Source organism: Tenrec ecaudatus, chromosome 1 (genome assembly GCF_050624435.1).
Source record: "Tenrec ecaudatus isolate mTenEca1 chromosome 1, mTenEca1.hap1, whole genome shotgun sequence".
Classification (NCBI taxonomy): domain Eukaryota; kingdom Metazoa; phylum Chordata; class Mammalia; order Afrosoricida; family Tenrecidae; genus Tenrec; species Tenrec ecaudatus.
In genome coordinates, this window is record NC_134530.1 from 86,298,719 (window position 1) to 86,315,488 (window position 16,770).

The 16,770-nt window shown below is 44.7% G+C and overlaps 1 protein-coding gene across 1 annotated transcript in view; it reads right to left on the reverse strand.

Annotated features, from left to right (window-relative positions):
- Positions 1 to 15,689, reverse strand: part of LOC142435893 (cytochrome P450 2J2-like) — a 48,147-nt gene extending 32,458 nt beyond the window's left edge. Inside the window, exons 1-2 of the mRNA XM_075539943.1 lie at positions 15,463 to 15,689; positions 369 to 531 (exon numbers count right to left, since the gene is read on the reverse strand). Of these exons, the coding sequence (XP_075396058.1) occupies positions 369 to 531; positions 15,463 to 15,687 (388 nt within the window). The 5' untranslated portion in view covers positions 15,688 to 15,689. The remainder of the gene's footprint in view (positions 1 to 368; positions 532 to 15,462) is intronic.
- Positions 15,690 to 16,770: the final 1,081 nt, after the last annotated feature.

The following is a 16,770-nucleotide window of genomic DNA, read 5'->3' on the forward strand; positions in this document are numbered from 1 at the left end:
TTCACATCTGGTGTTGGCGCCTCTTCCCTCCTGCATGCAGTGGAGGAGCCTCTGCCTGCTGTCAGGACAGGCCGCTTGAGCTTGATCTTTGAGCATTAGACATACTTTTCTTAACACGACCTTTCAATGACCCTGAGACACTACACACTCCAGACTTTTCTGATAGCAACTTCTCTTCTCCTTTGTTGTCCCATCTCCACAGAGCAGAGGGCTGACATCGAGAAAATGGCCAGGCAGCCTCCTTTAACTGCAGGAATTTATAATGAGCCTGGTCTATGGGAATGTTGACGAATTTCAATCACGAGGACACGTTTAACAGCCGATAGTAACATCAAACAGACAAATCTTCCATTAAACCACACACTTACCATTTGTCTTAAAAATACGCTCTCGGATCGGGGTCACAGGGCGATTCACAATGCTTTGGGTCTTTTCTGCAAGGACTTCTTTGATTAAGGGCAATCCAGTTACAAAAACACCATGCAAACCTCCAAAATCCAGACAGAAAATGCTCCCATAGTTCTTCACAAACTGAAAAATAGTTAGGCACAGTTGAATATACACACGTCTATGTATGCAGGAAGCATGGGTGTGAGTGAGTAGGTGCAAGGGCTTGTGACAGTAGGATGTGTGTGTGTGTGTGTGTGTGTGTGTTTGCAGGGAGGGGGCGTAGTTCAGCCATGTGCCTCCAGCAGAACAGAAAGACTAATTGTGCTGTGTGCCACCGCCTCTCCGTGGCTCAGTTTCACACTGAAAAAAACTGATCATTATAACCACTTCTGTCAAAATGCCGACTTGTGGTCTGATAGGAGTTTCTCTCTGTCGCCTTTTCTCCTCCTCCTCTGCGGGAGGCTCAAAATGCACTCCCTACAGGAGCTGGGATCTCTTTCAGAAACATTCAGTGATACAGCCAAAAAGTATGAATTGAGTGACTAGCCACTGTGTGTTCCTAGAACGAGGCCCCATTGATGTGACTGTGAATACATAAACAACTGTCCTAGATTCCACGGAAAGGAGAGTCAGAGCTGAGCACTCAGACGCCGAGAAGAGGCTGAGTTGTGGTTGCTGTAAGCTGGTGTAGCAAAACAAAACAAAAAATTCATAGTAAATCAGAATATCTATTAAATAGAAGATACAGTCTTTGACTTTTACTAGACAATGGAAAGATAAAGGCTGACTTCTGAAGATCAAAGACCAATGTTGATTACATCTCAATATAAAGAAACCCAAAGTCCTCACAATCGTACAAATATGCTTCATGATCAAGACAGAAAAGTTCGAAGGTGTCAAGGTTTTCATTGTAATCCACAATCAATTGCCATAGATGTAGAAGCTAAAAAATCAAGTGATGGACAAGATCCAACATGGCCATATAACTGCAAGTTGTATATTCCCCTTCAAAGACAACTTTAGAAAGCAGAAAATACTAAAGAACTTGAGTTTTAAACCTCCCCAGAAACACGGAAACTTCTACCATTGACAACCAGGTATTTCTGAGGGAGGAACAAGAGCAAAGAACTGTGTCCCTACTCCACCCCACTCCAATGTCCCCCCAAACCATAACCAGACTACAGATTCTGGGCAGCCTAAACAGGATGTCCATGTAACCATGGCCCTGCTAGCCCTCTGGGTTTCAGAAGGCGGAAAGGAGAGTGGACACCTTGACTCACACCAAGGAGGGAAAACACTTTCCCTCCAACATACTTTTGAGGGGTCCTGTGTAACCTGGGGAGGGATAAAAAGAATTAAACTTGGATGAAAAAACTCACAGGTTCCAGCCCCCGAGGGTTGAAAGAGCCATAGCCCACCCGCTACATGCAGGGCAGATAGAGATCCAAATCAGCTGGAGACTAATTCTCACCCCCCTGCTGGCGTGCAATGAGGACATCCTGATCCTAGGGGAGTGCAAAATCAGGTGATATTGTATACGAGGGAATTGGCACAGGAGAGTTTACCTCCATCTCTCTGCAGACCGAGGTTCAGAGTTGCATCACCTGCCTGGCTATTGGCTGCCGTCCAGAAGGGAGTAATCTAAAGAGACTGTGCCCTGCTCAGACATATAGTCATTAAATGCAGCTGGGCTAGGATAGTCTGTTCTCTCCCCATGTGTCTCAATTCTATCGATCATTAGCCTGCACTCCCTGACCTTGAGCTCAGCATCTTCCCAGGGCAATACTCAACTGTTCCTGCCATCACTCCTGCCCAGGACCAGGTATTGCTCAGTGACCACGCCCGCCTTGACTTCAGGCCCTACCACAGGGCTGTGGGCAGTTCTGGTCACTCCCAAACAGTGAGAGAGTAACACTGCATCTTGGATCCATAGTCATCTCTGTGTGCATGCAAAAACAAGAGGAAATGGTTCCTTAAAAATAATAATTTTATTGGGGGCTCATACAACACTTATCACAATCCGTACATCCATCCATCCATCGTGTCAAGCACATTTGTACATTTGTTGCCATCATCATTTTCAAAACATTTTCTTTCTACTAGAGCCCTTAGTATCAACTCCTCATTTTTCCCCCCACCATTCCTCCCTCACGAACCCTTGATAATCCATAAAAAAATCTTTCATGCCTTACATTGACCGATGTCTCCCTTTACCCACTTTTCTGTTGACCATCCCCCAGGGAGGGGGTTAGATGTGGATCATTGTGATTGGCTCCCCCTTTCTCCCCACACTTTTCCCTTACCCTCCTGGCATCACTATTCTCATTATTGGTCCTGAGTGATTTATCTGTCCTGGATTCCCCGAGTTTCCAGCTTTTATCTGTACCAGTGCACATCCTCTGATCTAGCTGGTTTGTAAGGTAGAATTGGGATCATGATAGTGGGGGGCAGGAGAGGAAGCATTAAAGAACTAGAGGAAAGTTGTATGTTTCATTGGTGCTATACTGCACCCGGACTGCTCTTGAGGAAAAGGCAAGCACTGAGATATCAGGACTGGATAACGTTTTGAAGGAAAAAAAGTGAAGAATTGAAACCATGAATATACACATCAGTGATCTCAAAGACCAATCTCTTGAGACCAAAATATATGTAGTTGGAAAATATGGATTTGGTGATAGATATGAAGCTGGAGATAGCATGACAGATTTTGCAAAAGCAATGACTTGTTCATAAAAATTATCCATTTCCACAACAAAAAGAGCAACTGCTGGGGAACTTGTTTCACTTCTTTTGAGCCTCATTTCTCCAACTCTAAAGGCAGGGGCTTCTGGTCCTCTCTCAAATGTTCTGTGAGGAAGATTTAGCACAGCAAGAAGAAAGGAACTTTGTTTTCTGGGGCCTGGTGTTGAGCCACTGAACAAGTGGCTGAGGACTGAATGGGCGCTTTGTGCCCCCATTCACCCCAATAGAGGGGATTGGTGCACAGGGATGTGTGAGAGGAAGGCACTTGGGTCAACGAGTCCCATCACTGCTTGCCTTATTCACCACCTCCTTTCAACTTTGGCCTCACTTAATCTTGGCCAAACTACAGTGGGAATGATTCATCTCATCTTTCAGAAAAGGAATGATGAAGCAGTTGGGGCAAAGTGACAAAGTTAATTAGTGGTGGAGGAAATTACCCAAGAATTTTATAACACAACACACAGACACACACGCAAACCCAACCAAGATACAAAACAAAAATGCAAATATACTCCCACTGAGTCGATGCTGACTCATAGTAACTCAATAGGGTAGTTTTCTGCCCCTTTAAGTTTCTGACTTGCATGCTCCTTCATCTAGCTTGCTTTGACATGTGATCAGGAGAGGCAAGAAGACCATGCTTGCTTGAGTATAGGGCCAGTGTAAAAGAGGTTTGACACCGCAGTTGCAATAGTTGGCTCAAAGAAAATCATTCTGAGACAGGCACAGGACTGGACAGCATTTCACTCAGTTATACAGAGGGTCACCATGAACCAGAACTCCCCTGATGGCAGAGAAGGCAAATGACCTCAAAATTCTATTTGATTCTGTGTGTTTCTATATTTCATAGTAGAATGTAGGTCCTTAGAGGAAGACCAATTTGGGATTGAATCTTGTTACTTCCCCTACTAACAATGTTTTAGAGATGAATGAAGCTTGTTAGCGGAAGTTAGTCCAAAGGAATGATGGAAGGATGCCATTCTTGCATGATATTTAATGTAGGAGCAGATGCCACCAGGATCCTAGTGTTAAGATCGAAGCACAATGAAATGAAGCTTGCATGCTCCAAGACCTAGTTTACTGATATTGAAAGAGTAGAGAGTGCGAGTGATTGGAAGACTTTAGGTACACTCGTGCGTATGCACACAGAGGCAGCTAGAGGTGTGCGGATGTGCAATGAATGACAGTGAATGGTTATTTATCAAAGATTTTCTAAATATGTCTATGTCAGAGATGACTCTGAGCAAATAAACACCCCTCGGCTTCTTATCTGCCAGCGTGTTTCAATTTGCAGTCATGGTATGGAACAGAAGGACTCCATTTCTTTCAGTTGCCTCTGGGCCCAGCTGATGAAGTCAGGATTGGCAGGAACACCACATTGGAAAAGTAGCTTAATCCACTTCAACAGGCAGGTCTGAGAGAGGCAAGTGAATCCAAGTTTGCCAGTTCAGAAGGCAGGCTGCTGCTGATTCCAGGAATAGACAGATAATATGGCTGCCTCTTGGCTCAAGTCCAAAGAATCAGAGGTTGATGAAACCGATACAGAATCCAGACCCAGCCAACAAGCAAGCACAATTTCCATAGCAACTATCTCTGTAGGTAGTAGATCGACACCACCACCCCTAGTAAACCTCCTTTCAATTGCCTTAGGACTGTGACAAGAGTAGGCAGATTGCACCGCACCGTGATCTTCTTTCAAATCCTGAGATGCACACAGCAGATGCCATTATGAAATGATTACATTACGCTAGGTCACATCACGGGGAATTACTAGGCCTCAACTGTCAAACCACAGAGAACCCTAGACCGGCCAAGTTGACATAAAATCCAAACAACAACACCCTAACCTTAACCTGAACCTACCATTGCCCCATGTGATCCACCACATTCTTGGAGATGTTTGCTGCAAAGGTAAAGTAAATACCTATGTAAAGATAACCTGTCGCCATGGTGAGCAGAAAGCTATGGAGGACAGGAGAAGAAGCCCGACATAGACTTGCAGGATCTTCACAGGGAATGAGATTCTAGTGAGTTCCCTCTAACTGTAATTGCGGGATGGGACTAACCTGGTGATCAGGTACTGTTGTAGGGATGATTATAATTGGCTAAAATGACCAATCTGACTTGAAGAGTGAAAGTCTTGTCATCTGATCTCCCTTTTAATACACTCTATGCTTGATCTGGTTTCTAATATTTGCCATTTTGTTTTTTTAATATACATATAGTGGTTTATTTCTGTTGGACTTTATCATTGTTGGTAGCTTTCTTGACTATTATATATATTACTATGTTTATTGGTATGTAAATCCAGGGTGGGTGAATCTATAGAGACATAACTAGAAAGAAGGTACTTTGTGTGTGGGGGGTGGGTAATGGTAGGAGAAGTGGGTGGGTAATAGGGAACTGATATGAAGGAGTACAACAAGAAGCAAAAAACGTTTTGCAACTGAATGTGGTAGCAATTGTAGGCACTACATGATTGAACTATGGAATGACATGATGTCTGGATTAATTGGTTTGATAATTAAATGGTTTGAAAGGGGGGAAAGGGGTTGGGATTAAAGAAGATGACAGGCATACAATAATGTCTGAAGATTCAACCAGCATTAAAATTAAAACTTTAAATGGTGAAAAAAAAATCCTCTGTCTCTGTGGGGCTGGCCCCAATCCCAGCTTTGTGGACCCCCTCCCCCAGAAGAATGAGCTACAGAGGACAGCTCTGAAGATACAGCTCGGGGAGAGGGGCTGCTCTGCTCAGAGCACACAGGAGCAAACTAAGAGGGAAGGATTGAGAGAGAGAGAGTAAGAGTGGACCGCATCCTGGCCCACCAAGCCCCAAGGACCATAATCCTGCTAGAAGCAGCCATTGCACAGAGAGGACCACAGGACCAGCTCCACCATGAGGCATGGTGTCCGCTCACTGGCTATAGTGCTAGTGGGGTGCAACCCTGGAGACACCGTGTGAGAATTGTGGCCAATCTGACCCCCAACACTGGGGCGAGAAAACGAAGGAGTTCAACAGAACACAATGACATCCCTGAGGAATCCCCAAAACAGACTTTGAGGTTTGCCACCTCATCAGACTCATTCAGAAAATATTCATAAAGGTCAACAGACAGATCAAGATTTTTTTTCATGTCTATCTATATAAGAGAGGCAGGGTAAACAATCCTGAGAAGAAAATAATGGGAATGATTGTTACGGGGGACATGGGAAAGGGAAGGGTGGGGGAAAGGAAGAGAGGAGCCAAAAACGCAGGGACAAGTGAACAACAAGTAATCTAAAATCAATGGCATAGGAGGGCACAGAATGCCTGGTGGAGTTTGATCAAGTGCAATGCAGCCGACAAAAATTACTGAAAGCTGGATGAAGGTTGAACATGATAGTGAGATAAGAGGAAAGTAAAAGGAAATAGAGGAAAGCGCTAGGAGGCAAAGGACATTTTTAGAGGTATAAATACATGCATGTACATATGTAAATATATTAAGTATTAAGGTAGTAGATGGACATTGAACCTCTACTCAAGTACTTCCTCAATGCAAGAACACTTTGTTCTAATAACCTGGCATTCTGTGATGCTCACCTTCCCTACACAATTGCTGAAGACAAAATGGGTGCATAAGCAAATGTCCTGAAGAAAGCTGATGGTGCCTGGCTATTAAAATATATAGTGTTGGGGTCTTAAAGACTTGAAGATAAACAAGCAGCCATCTAGATGGGAAGTAAAAGAGCCCACATGGACAAAGCACACCGTCCTGTGTGATCATGAGGTGTTGACAGGATCATGTACCATGCATCAGAAGACCCCAAACAAACAATCATATCAATGAGAACGAGGTTGGGGTCAGAGTGGAGGCCCAAAGCCCATCTATAGACAATTAGACATCCCCTCACAGAAGGGTCACAAGGAAGGGATAAGCCACCCAGGGTGCAATGTAGCACCAACAAAACATACACCATTCCTCTAGTTCTTTAATGCTTACCTCCCCAACCCCCACTATCGTGACCCCAATTCTACCTTACTGATCCAGCTAGACTAGAGCGTGTACATTGGTACAGATAAGAACTATCAACACATGGAATCCAGGACAGATAAACCCATCAGGAACAATAAGGGGAGTAGCGATACTAGGAGGGTAGGGGGAAGGTAGGGGAAGAAAGGGGTAACCAATCTCAATGATGGATGTATAACCCCACCCCCACCCCACACAGGGTGATGAACAACAGAAACACTGTGAAGGGAGACTGCGGATGGTGTAAGATATGAAAATAATAATTTATAATTTGTCGTGTTCAGGAAGGTGGGAGGGAGGGGGAAGGCGGGGGGGGGGGGGTGTGAAAGTGAGGAACTGTTACCAAGTAAAACAAAATGTTTTGAAAAGAATGATGGCAACATATCTACAAATGAGCTGTGAGAGGCACCAATGAAAGGATTTTTTAAACCCTCTGTCAAACCTATATAAAATTGTGGGTATGCCCGCATGCCTTCATCCAGGCTCACCTCGACTGTAGGACCGTGGGGAACACTAGTTAACTTTGTTGCCTTCATTCTTGCCGTGCGCATTCCTCTCTGCCTCTTCCTCTGTCTCCATCAATTTTTTGCCAGGTTCCCTCTTATAGCACATCGCGTTCCCTTTCACCCAAGGCAGGATGCCTGGTGGCTTAGTGGTCACACGCTGGGCTGCAATCCACGCAGTTGGCAGTTTGAAACCATCAGCAGTTTGGCGGGACAAAGACTGGGCTTTCTACTCCCATAATCAGTTACAGGCTGGGGACCCCACAGGGGGTTGCTGCGAGTCAGTACCGACTAGATGGCAGAGAGCTTAGTTCAGTTTGGTTCACTCAATTTAACCTGTGTCCACCATCTAGCCAGTGACGTCCTTTACGTCCTCACCTCACAACTAGCCACCGTTTACAATGTTTTTATTTTTTTTAAGCATGGCTTCATACAATATGTGTCCTTCAGTGATTGGTTGCTTTCTTTTAGCATAATGTCCTCCAGGCTCATCCATGCTACGAGGTGTAACATTGTCATTTTGCTGTGCGATTTTGTGCTGCTGTGGTGTTTGTTGTTGCTGCTGTTCCACGTGATTTTATTCATTTTCTTCTGTCAATTTTCTTGTCATTTCTTTGTTGTTGCTCTTTCAGTAATTACTAAATTTGTTAGGTTGGGTTCTCCAGAGAAGCAAAATCCATGATCCTTATATGTGTATATAAAGCAAGACATTTATATCTGAGTGGCTCATACAGTTAGAGAAGCAAATAGGCCCAGTCTCCTCACTCCTCTGGATAAGAGGCTAAGTGTGAGGTTCTCTGGATTCTTGCAGCTTTCTGGACTTCATGAATGAGAAACCAGGAAGAAGGAGGGTGAAGCCAGAGTCAAGGAGGCTACTCTCTGGTGGAGGCAGCAGTAGATGAATTCAAGTTCAGTAATGAACTTCAGTCAATGAATCCAAGGTTGACAGCAGTACAGCAGGCTGCTGGGAACTTCCGGGGTTAGCAAGCAATAGAATGAGATTTGGCTCAAGTCCAAAGAACTGGAAGTTGGTAAGGCAGATTTGGATTCAAGTAAGCAAGAGGAAGGCTAACTTTCCCCCCATGTCAATTTATATATGAATATGCCACACCTCCGATGAAAATTCCATCCAATTGCATCTGAGCTGTGATCTGATTAAATGAACGCTTCAAGGTTGTATTTTTTAAACCAGATTCATTAAATCTGTGTAGGAGACAATAGGGTCTTTCTACTCCCGTAAAGAGTTGCAGTCTTGGTAACCACAGGGGCAATTCTACCCTGTCCTACGGGTTCATTATGAGTCAGCATGGACTTGATGGCAGCGAGCTTAGTGTTTCAGTGCTCTACCTCTCTGCTCAGCTAATGAGCCGAGAAGGAAGCATGCAGCATCAGTTTGGGAGCAAGGTTTATTAACAACCTGTGATATGCAGAGGACACAGCCTTGCTTGCCCAAGGTGAGGAGGGCTTGAAGCACTTGCTGATGAAGATCAAAGACTGCTGCCTTCAACTTGTAAAGGAAACAAAAACCCTCACAAGAGGACGATAGATCACATCATCCTAAATTGAGGAGAGATTGAGGTGATCTTGTTTGGATCCATAATCAGTGCTCATGAAAGCAGAAGAGACACGCTTGAATGCAAACCTATAAATCTGTTCCACAAAAGCTCTTTCAAATGTTGAAGAGCCAGGGCCATCCTTTTAGGACTCATGTGCTCCTGACCCCAGCCCTGGTACTTCGAATAGCCTCATATGCATGTGCAACTTTGATATGGAATAAGAATGACTGAAACGGATTGATGCATTTAAGTTACGGTGCTAATGAAACATTGCCAAGAGAACAAAGAGATCTGTCTTGGATGAAGACATTTAGATTGATCCTTAGAAGGAAAGTTGACGCCCCCCCCCAAAAAAAAAAGAAAAGGGAAAACAAAGAAGGAAAGTTGAAGAGTCTTTGCCTCTCGCCGCACTCTGGCATGTTGTGAAGAGAGAACAGTCCCTGGAGAAGGGCATCGTGCTTAGTGAAGTGGAAGGAAAGCGAGCAAGACCGTTGACAAGGTGGATTGACACAATGACTATAACAATGGCTCAAGTATACCAACTGTGAGGCTGGCGCAGGACTGAACGGTGCTTCATTCTGTTCTCCATACTGTTTTTCGGAGTCAAGCCGATCTCATTGGCCCCTAGCAATTACAACAGTTCAACATAGTGTCATGTTTTAAAAGCCTAGCCCAGCTTATTGTCCCAGTCTATGAGGGGCAATTTCCTATTGATAGTGATCCTATGACCTGATAATTCATTGCATAAGAAAGAGTTTACACGGCATATTTCATAATATACTCTCTCATTATCATTAATATTAAAAGTCCAAAGGTCCACGAACTATTGATAAAGAATGCAGGAGAGAAGATATCTGAAGATGCAATTGCTGAAAACCCCCCATATTTGTCTAAAGATATAAACCTGCACACTCAAGGAACTAAGTGAACAAAACAGTCTAATTCCAAAACAAACAGATAAAAGCAAATGCTAGCACATCAAGCAAGGCACATCATAATGAAACTTCTACACTAAAGACAAAATAAAATTCTTGAAAGCAGCCAGAGAGAAGCAACTCACTGCCTTTGCAGAACAACGATTTCAATGAGAACAAATCTCTCATCAGAAGCCATGGAGGTCCAAAGGAAGTAACACGGCATTTCTCAGAGTTGGAATACACAGCTGTCAACGTAAAACTCTGTATTCAGTGGAAGCTAATTCTAGAAATGAGGGTGACATTAATATATGGTGAGATGAAGGCAAACTGAAATAATTTGTAGCCAGAAGATTTATTTTTAATAATACATCTCAACAATTTCTTCTAAGATAATGGGTATTAGAGTGGCAGGAAACTGGAAATATTACAAATGAAGAAAGAGCAGAAAGTTAAAGACAAAGGTAAATCTAATAGTCTATCCTCTTGAGTTTTCAAAATCACGGTTGAGAAAAGTAAACATTTAAATAATGTCTATCCTGAATTGGATCTTGTCTTCCCAAACATGTGACAGCTTGACTGGGTCATTATAATGAATAGCTAGGCAATTGTACGGTGAGACAATTTGGCAGTTGTGCAATGATACACTCATCTCTCAGGATATGATTTAATATGATTAGCCTATCACTTGTAAAGGGACTGCGACACACTCACTTAGGTCATAGCCCTGATCCTAGCTAAGGGGGCATTTCCCTAGGCTGCGACCTATGTGGTGACTGCAAGCCCACGTTTAGCTACCTACACTGTGAGAGGACAATTTTCCCTGGGTTAAAACAAACCACGTGTGCACATTTGGATATAGCACCAGTAAATGACTAAGAAAGTAGCCTTGTTGGCATAGCGGGTTAAGCATTGGGCTTCTAAGTGAAAGGTTAGCAGTTTAAACCCATAAGCTTCTCCTTGGAAGAGAGTTGAGGCTTTCTGCTCTTGTACAGATGTACATGGTAAACCCAATTGGAAAGTTCTCTTCTGTCCCACAGGGTTGCTATGAATGAGAATATAGAAAGAAATATGCTCAAAAAGCTTCTCTCAGTGCGTGTACACTAAGCCATGGGTTGAAAAATGTCTTTACAGAGCTTCAAGCCAGAGTTTCTGACACGCAGCAGACATACACACTGAACAGTTCAGCAGATTGAAAAAGCAGGCACATCTTAAAGACACAGAGATTACGACTTTGGTCAATGAGACTAACATGTGTGAGAAGGTGTAAGCAGAATGTTCATTCTTAGTCCAAGCAGGCAATTAGCAACCAGCTGCTAGAGAAACAGGAAATTGTAGGGGGGGAAATTAAAGGACTTGAGTGGAGGATCAAGGAGACAGAGAACATCCTGGAGATGCTGACAGCAAGAACTGCCCGGTAGGAGGCCTGAGGAACACTCCCCCAGCCATCCCTGCCCCCAACCCCTTCTTGGCAAGGATGGGCCCAGGGGCAAGGAAAGCCTCTGCTTGTCTATAGACACTGGGCAGCCTCACCACCCCACATTGTCTCCATTACCCTGAGTCACTTACAGATCCCAACCCTGCACCTCTGCCTGCTAATCCTGCCCAGGACACTCCCCGCTTCCAGAAGTAGGGGGTAACTTCCCACTCAGGAAGGCAGAAACCAAGGGAGTGTCTGGCTGAGTCCACCATTGGTACCATGCTGGTTCTACCAATAAAGGCTTCTGCCCCTCTCTACCATGTCTGTTTTTCTTGAGCTGCAGTGAAGCCAGAGACCTCAGAGGCAGGGACCACCTGTGTACCAGTCACAGCTCCTGCCAGTCTGTCTCCAGGGCCTCTGCCCCTCCTTAGGCAATGGAGATCTTGCCCCTTCTCTGATCCCATTCTGGTCTTTTGAGCAATTCTCTCAAGTTCTGGCCATTCTTGTAGTAGAAGGCCATCCTTGAGAGAGAAGGAAGACTAGGTGTAGCTGAATTGAAATGAATAGAATAGCAGTTTCTCAAGGGCATTCTGTCCTAAGATTCCTTCCCCTACATCTTCCCAAAGGTTCCAAATGACATGATGTAATAACCAGCAGACCTGCCTGTCTCTTTGGCACTGAGTAAGTGGACACCATGACCCCATCCAAGGTCTCCAGGGGCTTGAGGCCACTGGTATGCTGGAGCTGGCTTATCCGGACTCAAGAGAGACCAGTAGCACACCATCAAAAATATTGTTGTAAGCCAATTGTTAAACACAAGCATTATCAATTGAATTATGTGAATTTACAGTGAAATTATTTTAAAAACAAGGGATGCCTTTGCTCACTTCTTACTGCTATTGAGTCAATTCTAACTTACAGTCACAGTATAGGATAGGGTAAGAAGTGACATAAGAAAACAAATAATAAAAGAAACATAGAATGGGAAATTTATGTCATACCATATTTATATTATGCTACATATTAATATGATGCTAAAAGATAATTTACACAGTGTAAACACAAAGATAATTTATCTATATGCCCTCCAATAGAAACTTATTTCATTATAATGATAAGGAGGTTAAAAGCAAAAGGATTAGAAAACAGATACCATGCAAATTCTCATCACAAGAAGGTGAAGTGGTTGGATCAGGAATGGTTCCGTCAATATAAGATAAAGGAATGTTCAGTTCCAGCATATGCTCCAGGTACAAAGGGCACATTATATAATGTTCTAAGAGTCAGTTCAGCAAGATGATATAACAATATTTTTTTCTTGCTAGTTTTAAAAACATCATTTTGTTGGGGGCTCTTACCACAATCCAGCCATCCATCCATTGTGTCAAGCACATTTGTACATATGTTGCCATCATCATTTTCAAAACATTTGCTTTCTACTTGAGCCCTTGGTATCAACTCATTTTACCTCCTCCCTCACCCTTACTCCCTCATGAACCCTTGATAATTTATAAATTATTATTTTTGTCATGTCTTAAAATGACCAAGATATAACAATCTGAAAAGAATATTTCTTAAACAAGAGATGTCAAATAACTGAATGAAAAATTGACAACTAAATGGAGAAGAAAAACCCTATAAATAGGTTCAACATTTCAACACACTTGTTTCAGAAATTAATAGAATCAGTTCATAAGGTACAGCCCTGTTGTCTGAGTGGGTTACAAATTAGATTGTTAACCACAGGTCAGCAGTTTGATTCCACCAGTTCGTGGATCCAACCTACCAGCCACTTGAGCCCACAGGACAAAGATAAGAATGTCTGCTCCCAGGAAGAGTTGCAATTTCAAAGCCCCCAGGGCCTCTTCTATGCTGTCCTATAAGGTGATTATGAATCACATAACTAGATGACACTGAGTTTGTTTTCAGTTTATCACACAGCAGAATTTAATTGACATGAACAAAACACTCCATTCAACAACAAAGAATATATATTCTTTTCCAGTAAACATAAGATATTTACCAATATAGAGCATATCTTGGGATAGAATCACAAGAAATTATTAACAAAAAGAGAACCAGGTTGCTTTCAACCCCTTAGAAATGAAACAATGCACTTTTAACACAATGGTACTAATCCAGTGATAGCAACTGAGTGTTTGCTCCTTGGGGGTGAGCAAATACTGTGCATATGCATTTGGATAATATAAGGCGTCCTGATGGCAAAGTGGGTTATGCATTAATCTGCTCAGTGCGAGGTCAGAGGTTCTAATCCATCCGTTGCTCTAAGGGTGAAAGATGAGGCTGCCTGTCTCTGTAAAGAATTGAGGTCTCTGAACTCTACAGGGGCAGTTCTACTTGGTCTTATAGGGTCGGTGTGAGTTGGAATCGACTTGCTGACTGTGGGTGTGTATTTGAATAATACAGATGTGTTTGCAGGACTCCCGGCTTTGCAGAAAAAGGAGGACTGATACTTGTCCTGCACCGGCTGTGGATCATATTTGGGTTGGTCATTAACTGTCTTAATTTAATCGTTATAACCACCTTTATTGTGTCTCTCAGCCAGGTAACTAACTATGCAGAGGACATGCCAGCTGAGCATTCTCAGCGGTTTTGTGTGTTTCAGGGAACAGGAAGTAGCTCAAAGAGGCCAGCGTGGGTGCGCCCTGGTGAGACATGACACTCTAGAGGTGGAGTCAGGATGAATCAAGGAGGGACCTTCAGGCCTTGGACAAGAGTTTAAAGTCTAGGAGGGAAAATATTTGTTTAAACAAGGCAATATTTGTAGATGATTACTTTTTTAAGAGTGGATTCTCAGGGGGAAAGGCTAAAGAAGAGGGGCTTGGTTGCTGCGGTGATAGCGCCGCCCCATCTTGAAAGTAGCACGGGTTATTCGTATCATCATCCTGGAACATACAGGACACACAGCCACCCAGAAGGAAAGTTGGGCAGTTTTCAAGAGTAATCATATTAAAAGTAGCCAGACAATCATTATAAGCAGAATATTTCAATATTTAACATGATACCACACAGTTAAAAGAGTTCAGGTGCCCACCATGCCTCCCAAAGCAAACCAAACTGGCTGCCCTGAAGTCAACACTGCCCCAGCAACCCTATTGAAGAGGGTAGAGTCACTGTGGGAGCTTCAGAAGCTGTGCCTCTGTAAGGGCGTACAAAGCCCAGTCTTTTTCCTGTGGGGCCAGGTGCTTGGGCAGTGAGGAGCTAGCCCATTAGCCACTCTGCCACCTTGCAAACTTTTAATGGTACACTGCTGCACATGGAGGGCCCCTGGTGGCCTAACGGGTTACCTGTTAGGCTACTTAACCCCAAGTCAGCCCCTCCCCAGGAAGAAGGGTGAGATTCCTTTTAAAAGGTGAAGATTCACAGCTTCAGAAACTCACAGGGGCAGTTCTATGGGTTATTGTCACTTGGGATCGACTTGTCAGGTGAGAGAGAGAGAGAGAGAGAGAGAGAGAGAGAGAGAGAGAGAGAGAGAGAGAGAGAGAGAGAGAGAGAGAGAGAGAGAGAGAGAGAGAGAGAATGAATGAATGAATTGAGTTGTTCCTCATGAAGATTGAATGACATTTCACGCATTTGGTAAAGAACCGGGAGAATCATACCAGTAGAATGGTGAGGAAAACAGGAAATCAAATCAAATCAGGGAACTTGGTTCACCCTAAACAAACGCTCTAGCATGACTCCGAGGCCTCCCTGGAGCCCTCTAGGACAGAGTGTGCATGCCCCTGTGGGTTTTCTAAGGCTTCGTCTACTCTCTTGAAGGAAGCAAACTGGTACATCTTTCTTCCAAAAAGCCACTGGGCTGTCTAATCAGGCGATCTTAACGTTAGACACCAGGGATTCCGAGCCACCCCCACGCTGCCCCCGTGGGTCCGGGACAGGATCGGGAACTTGACCATCCCCTACCTTCTGCAGCGACAGGTGCGACTGCTCAAAGTCCATGTCAAATAAGTTACCAAAGAATGGCCAGCCCCAGGGTCCCGGCGGGTAGTTGTTGGGGCGCCGCCTTCGGAGGAAATCCACCAAGAGCAGATAGGCGAGGGCGCCCAGCAGCAGCGTCGAGCGATGGCACCCCGCCCAGATGGCGGCCCCCAGGGGAACCCCCACTGCTAACAAGGCCCGGACGCTCATGGCTCTGCTGAGGTCTGCGCGCGTCCCTCCGTCTGTCCGTCCCAGCGGGCGACAGTCCAGGCGCCTCCCCTTCCCGCCCCTCCCCGCCCCCGCCCCGTCTCTGAGCCTCGAAAGTTTCCCTGAAACCTCAATCCCCGCCTCTCGCACTTCACGGTCGCCGGGAAGCAGCCGCGGGGCTATAAGGGGAGAAGCACGGTGTGCCCGGTTTCCCTTGGGGGCTCTGATGGGGGAAGTGCTTACACGTCGCGCGGCTAACCTCCGCGACAGCAATTCGAAACCAGCCGCCACTCCACGGGACTCTAGTCCCACAGAGACTCAGAAGCTCACGGGAGAGAGTCGTGGACGCGACGGGTCTCAAGAGCGTGATTTTCGGCATCAGAAATGTTCTTTCTCTGACAGCTCAGAGGCTGCCAGAGGGCGGGGCTCCAGTTCCCCGCCCACTTCTCAGGAATGCCAACAGCAGGAAGGGGCGTTGCTTGGCCTTGACTAGAGGTTGTGGAGGCGGGTCCTCTTTTTCCGCTGCCCTTCAACTTTTACTAAGCAGAGATCGGTCTCTCCTGATAAAAAATCCAAAGGATGTGAGACGAACTCTTCCTGTTCTCCCTGCTCGGCAGCTTTCTGAATGTACTTCTTTCAAGAAAGATTTGGGTGTTTTTTTGGCAGTCCCTGTTTTTGCTAAATGCCATCGAGTCAGTTCGGTGCACAGCCACAAGCCACACACAGAGGGAAGCAGTGCCCCGTACTCTGCTGTCCCCTCAATTGTCCCTACACTTGAATGCATCCATGCAGCCACTGTGCAGATCCATCTTGTGCTTTTTCGTTACCCTTCACTTCTGGAACGATGGTGTGCTTCTCCAGGTGGTCCCTCCTGACAGACAGCATGTCCAAAGGACATGCGACAGTCTTGCCATTCCTGCTTCTAAAACGCATTCTGGCTGTACGTCTTCCAAGACAGATCTGGCTGTATGTCTTCCAAGACAGATTTGCTTGTTCTTTGGGCAGTCCACATACTTACAATATTTTGGTCCACGACCATAATGCAAATGCATCCATGCTTCTTCAGTTGTCCATATTCAAAATTCA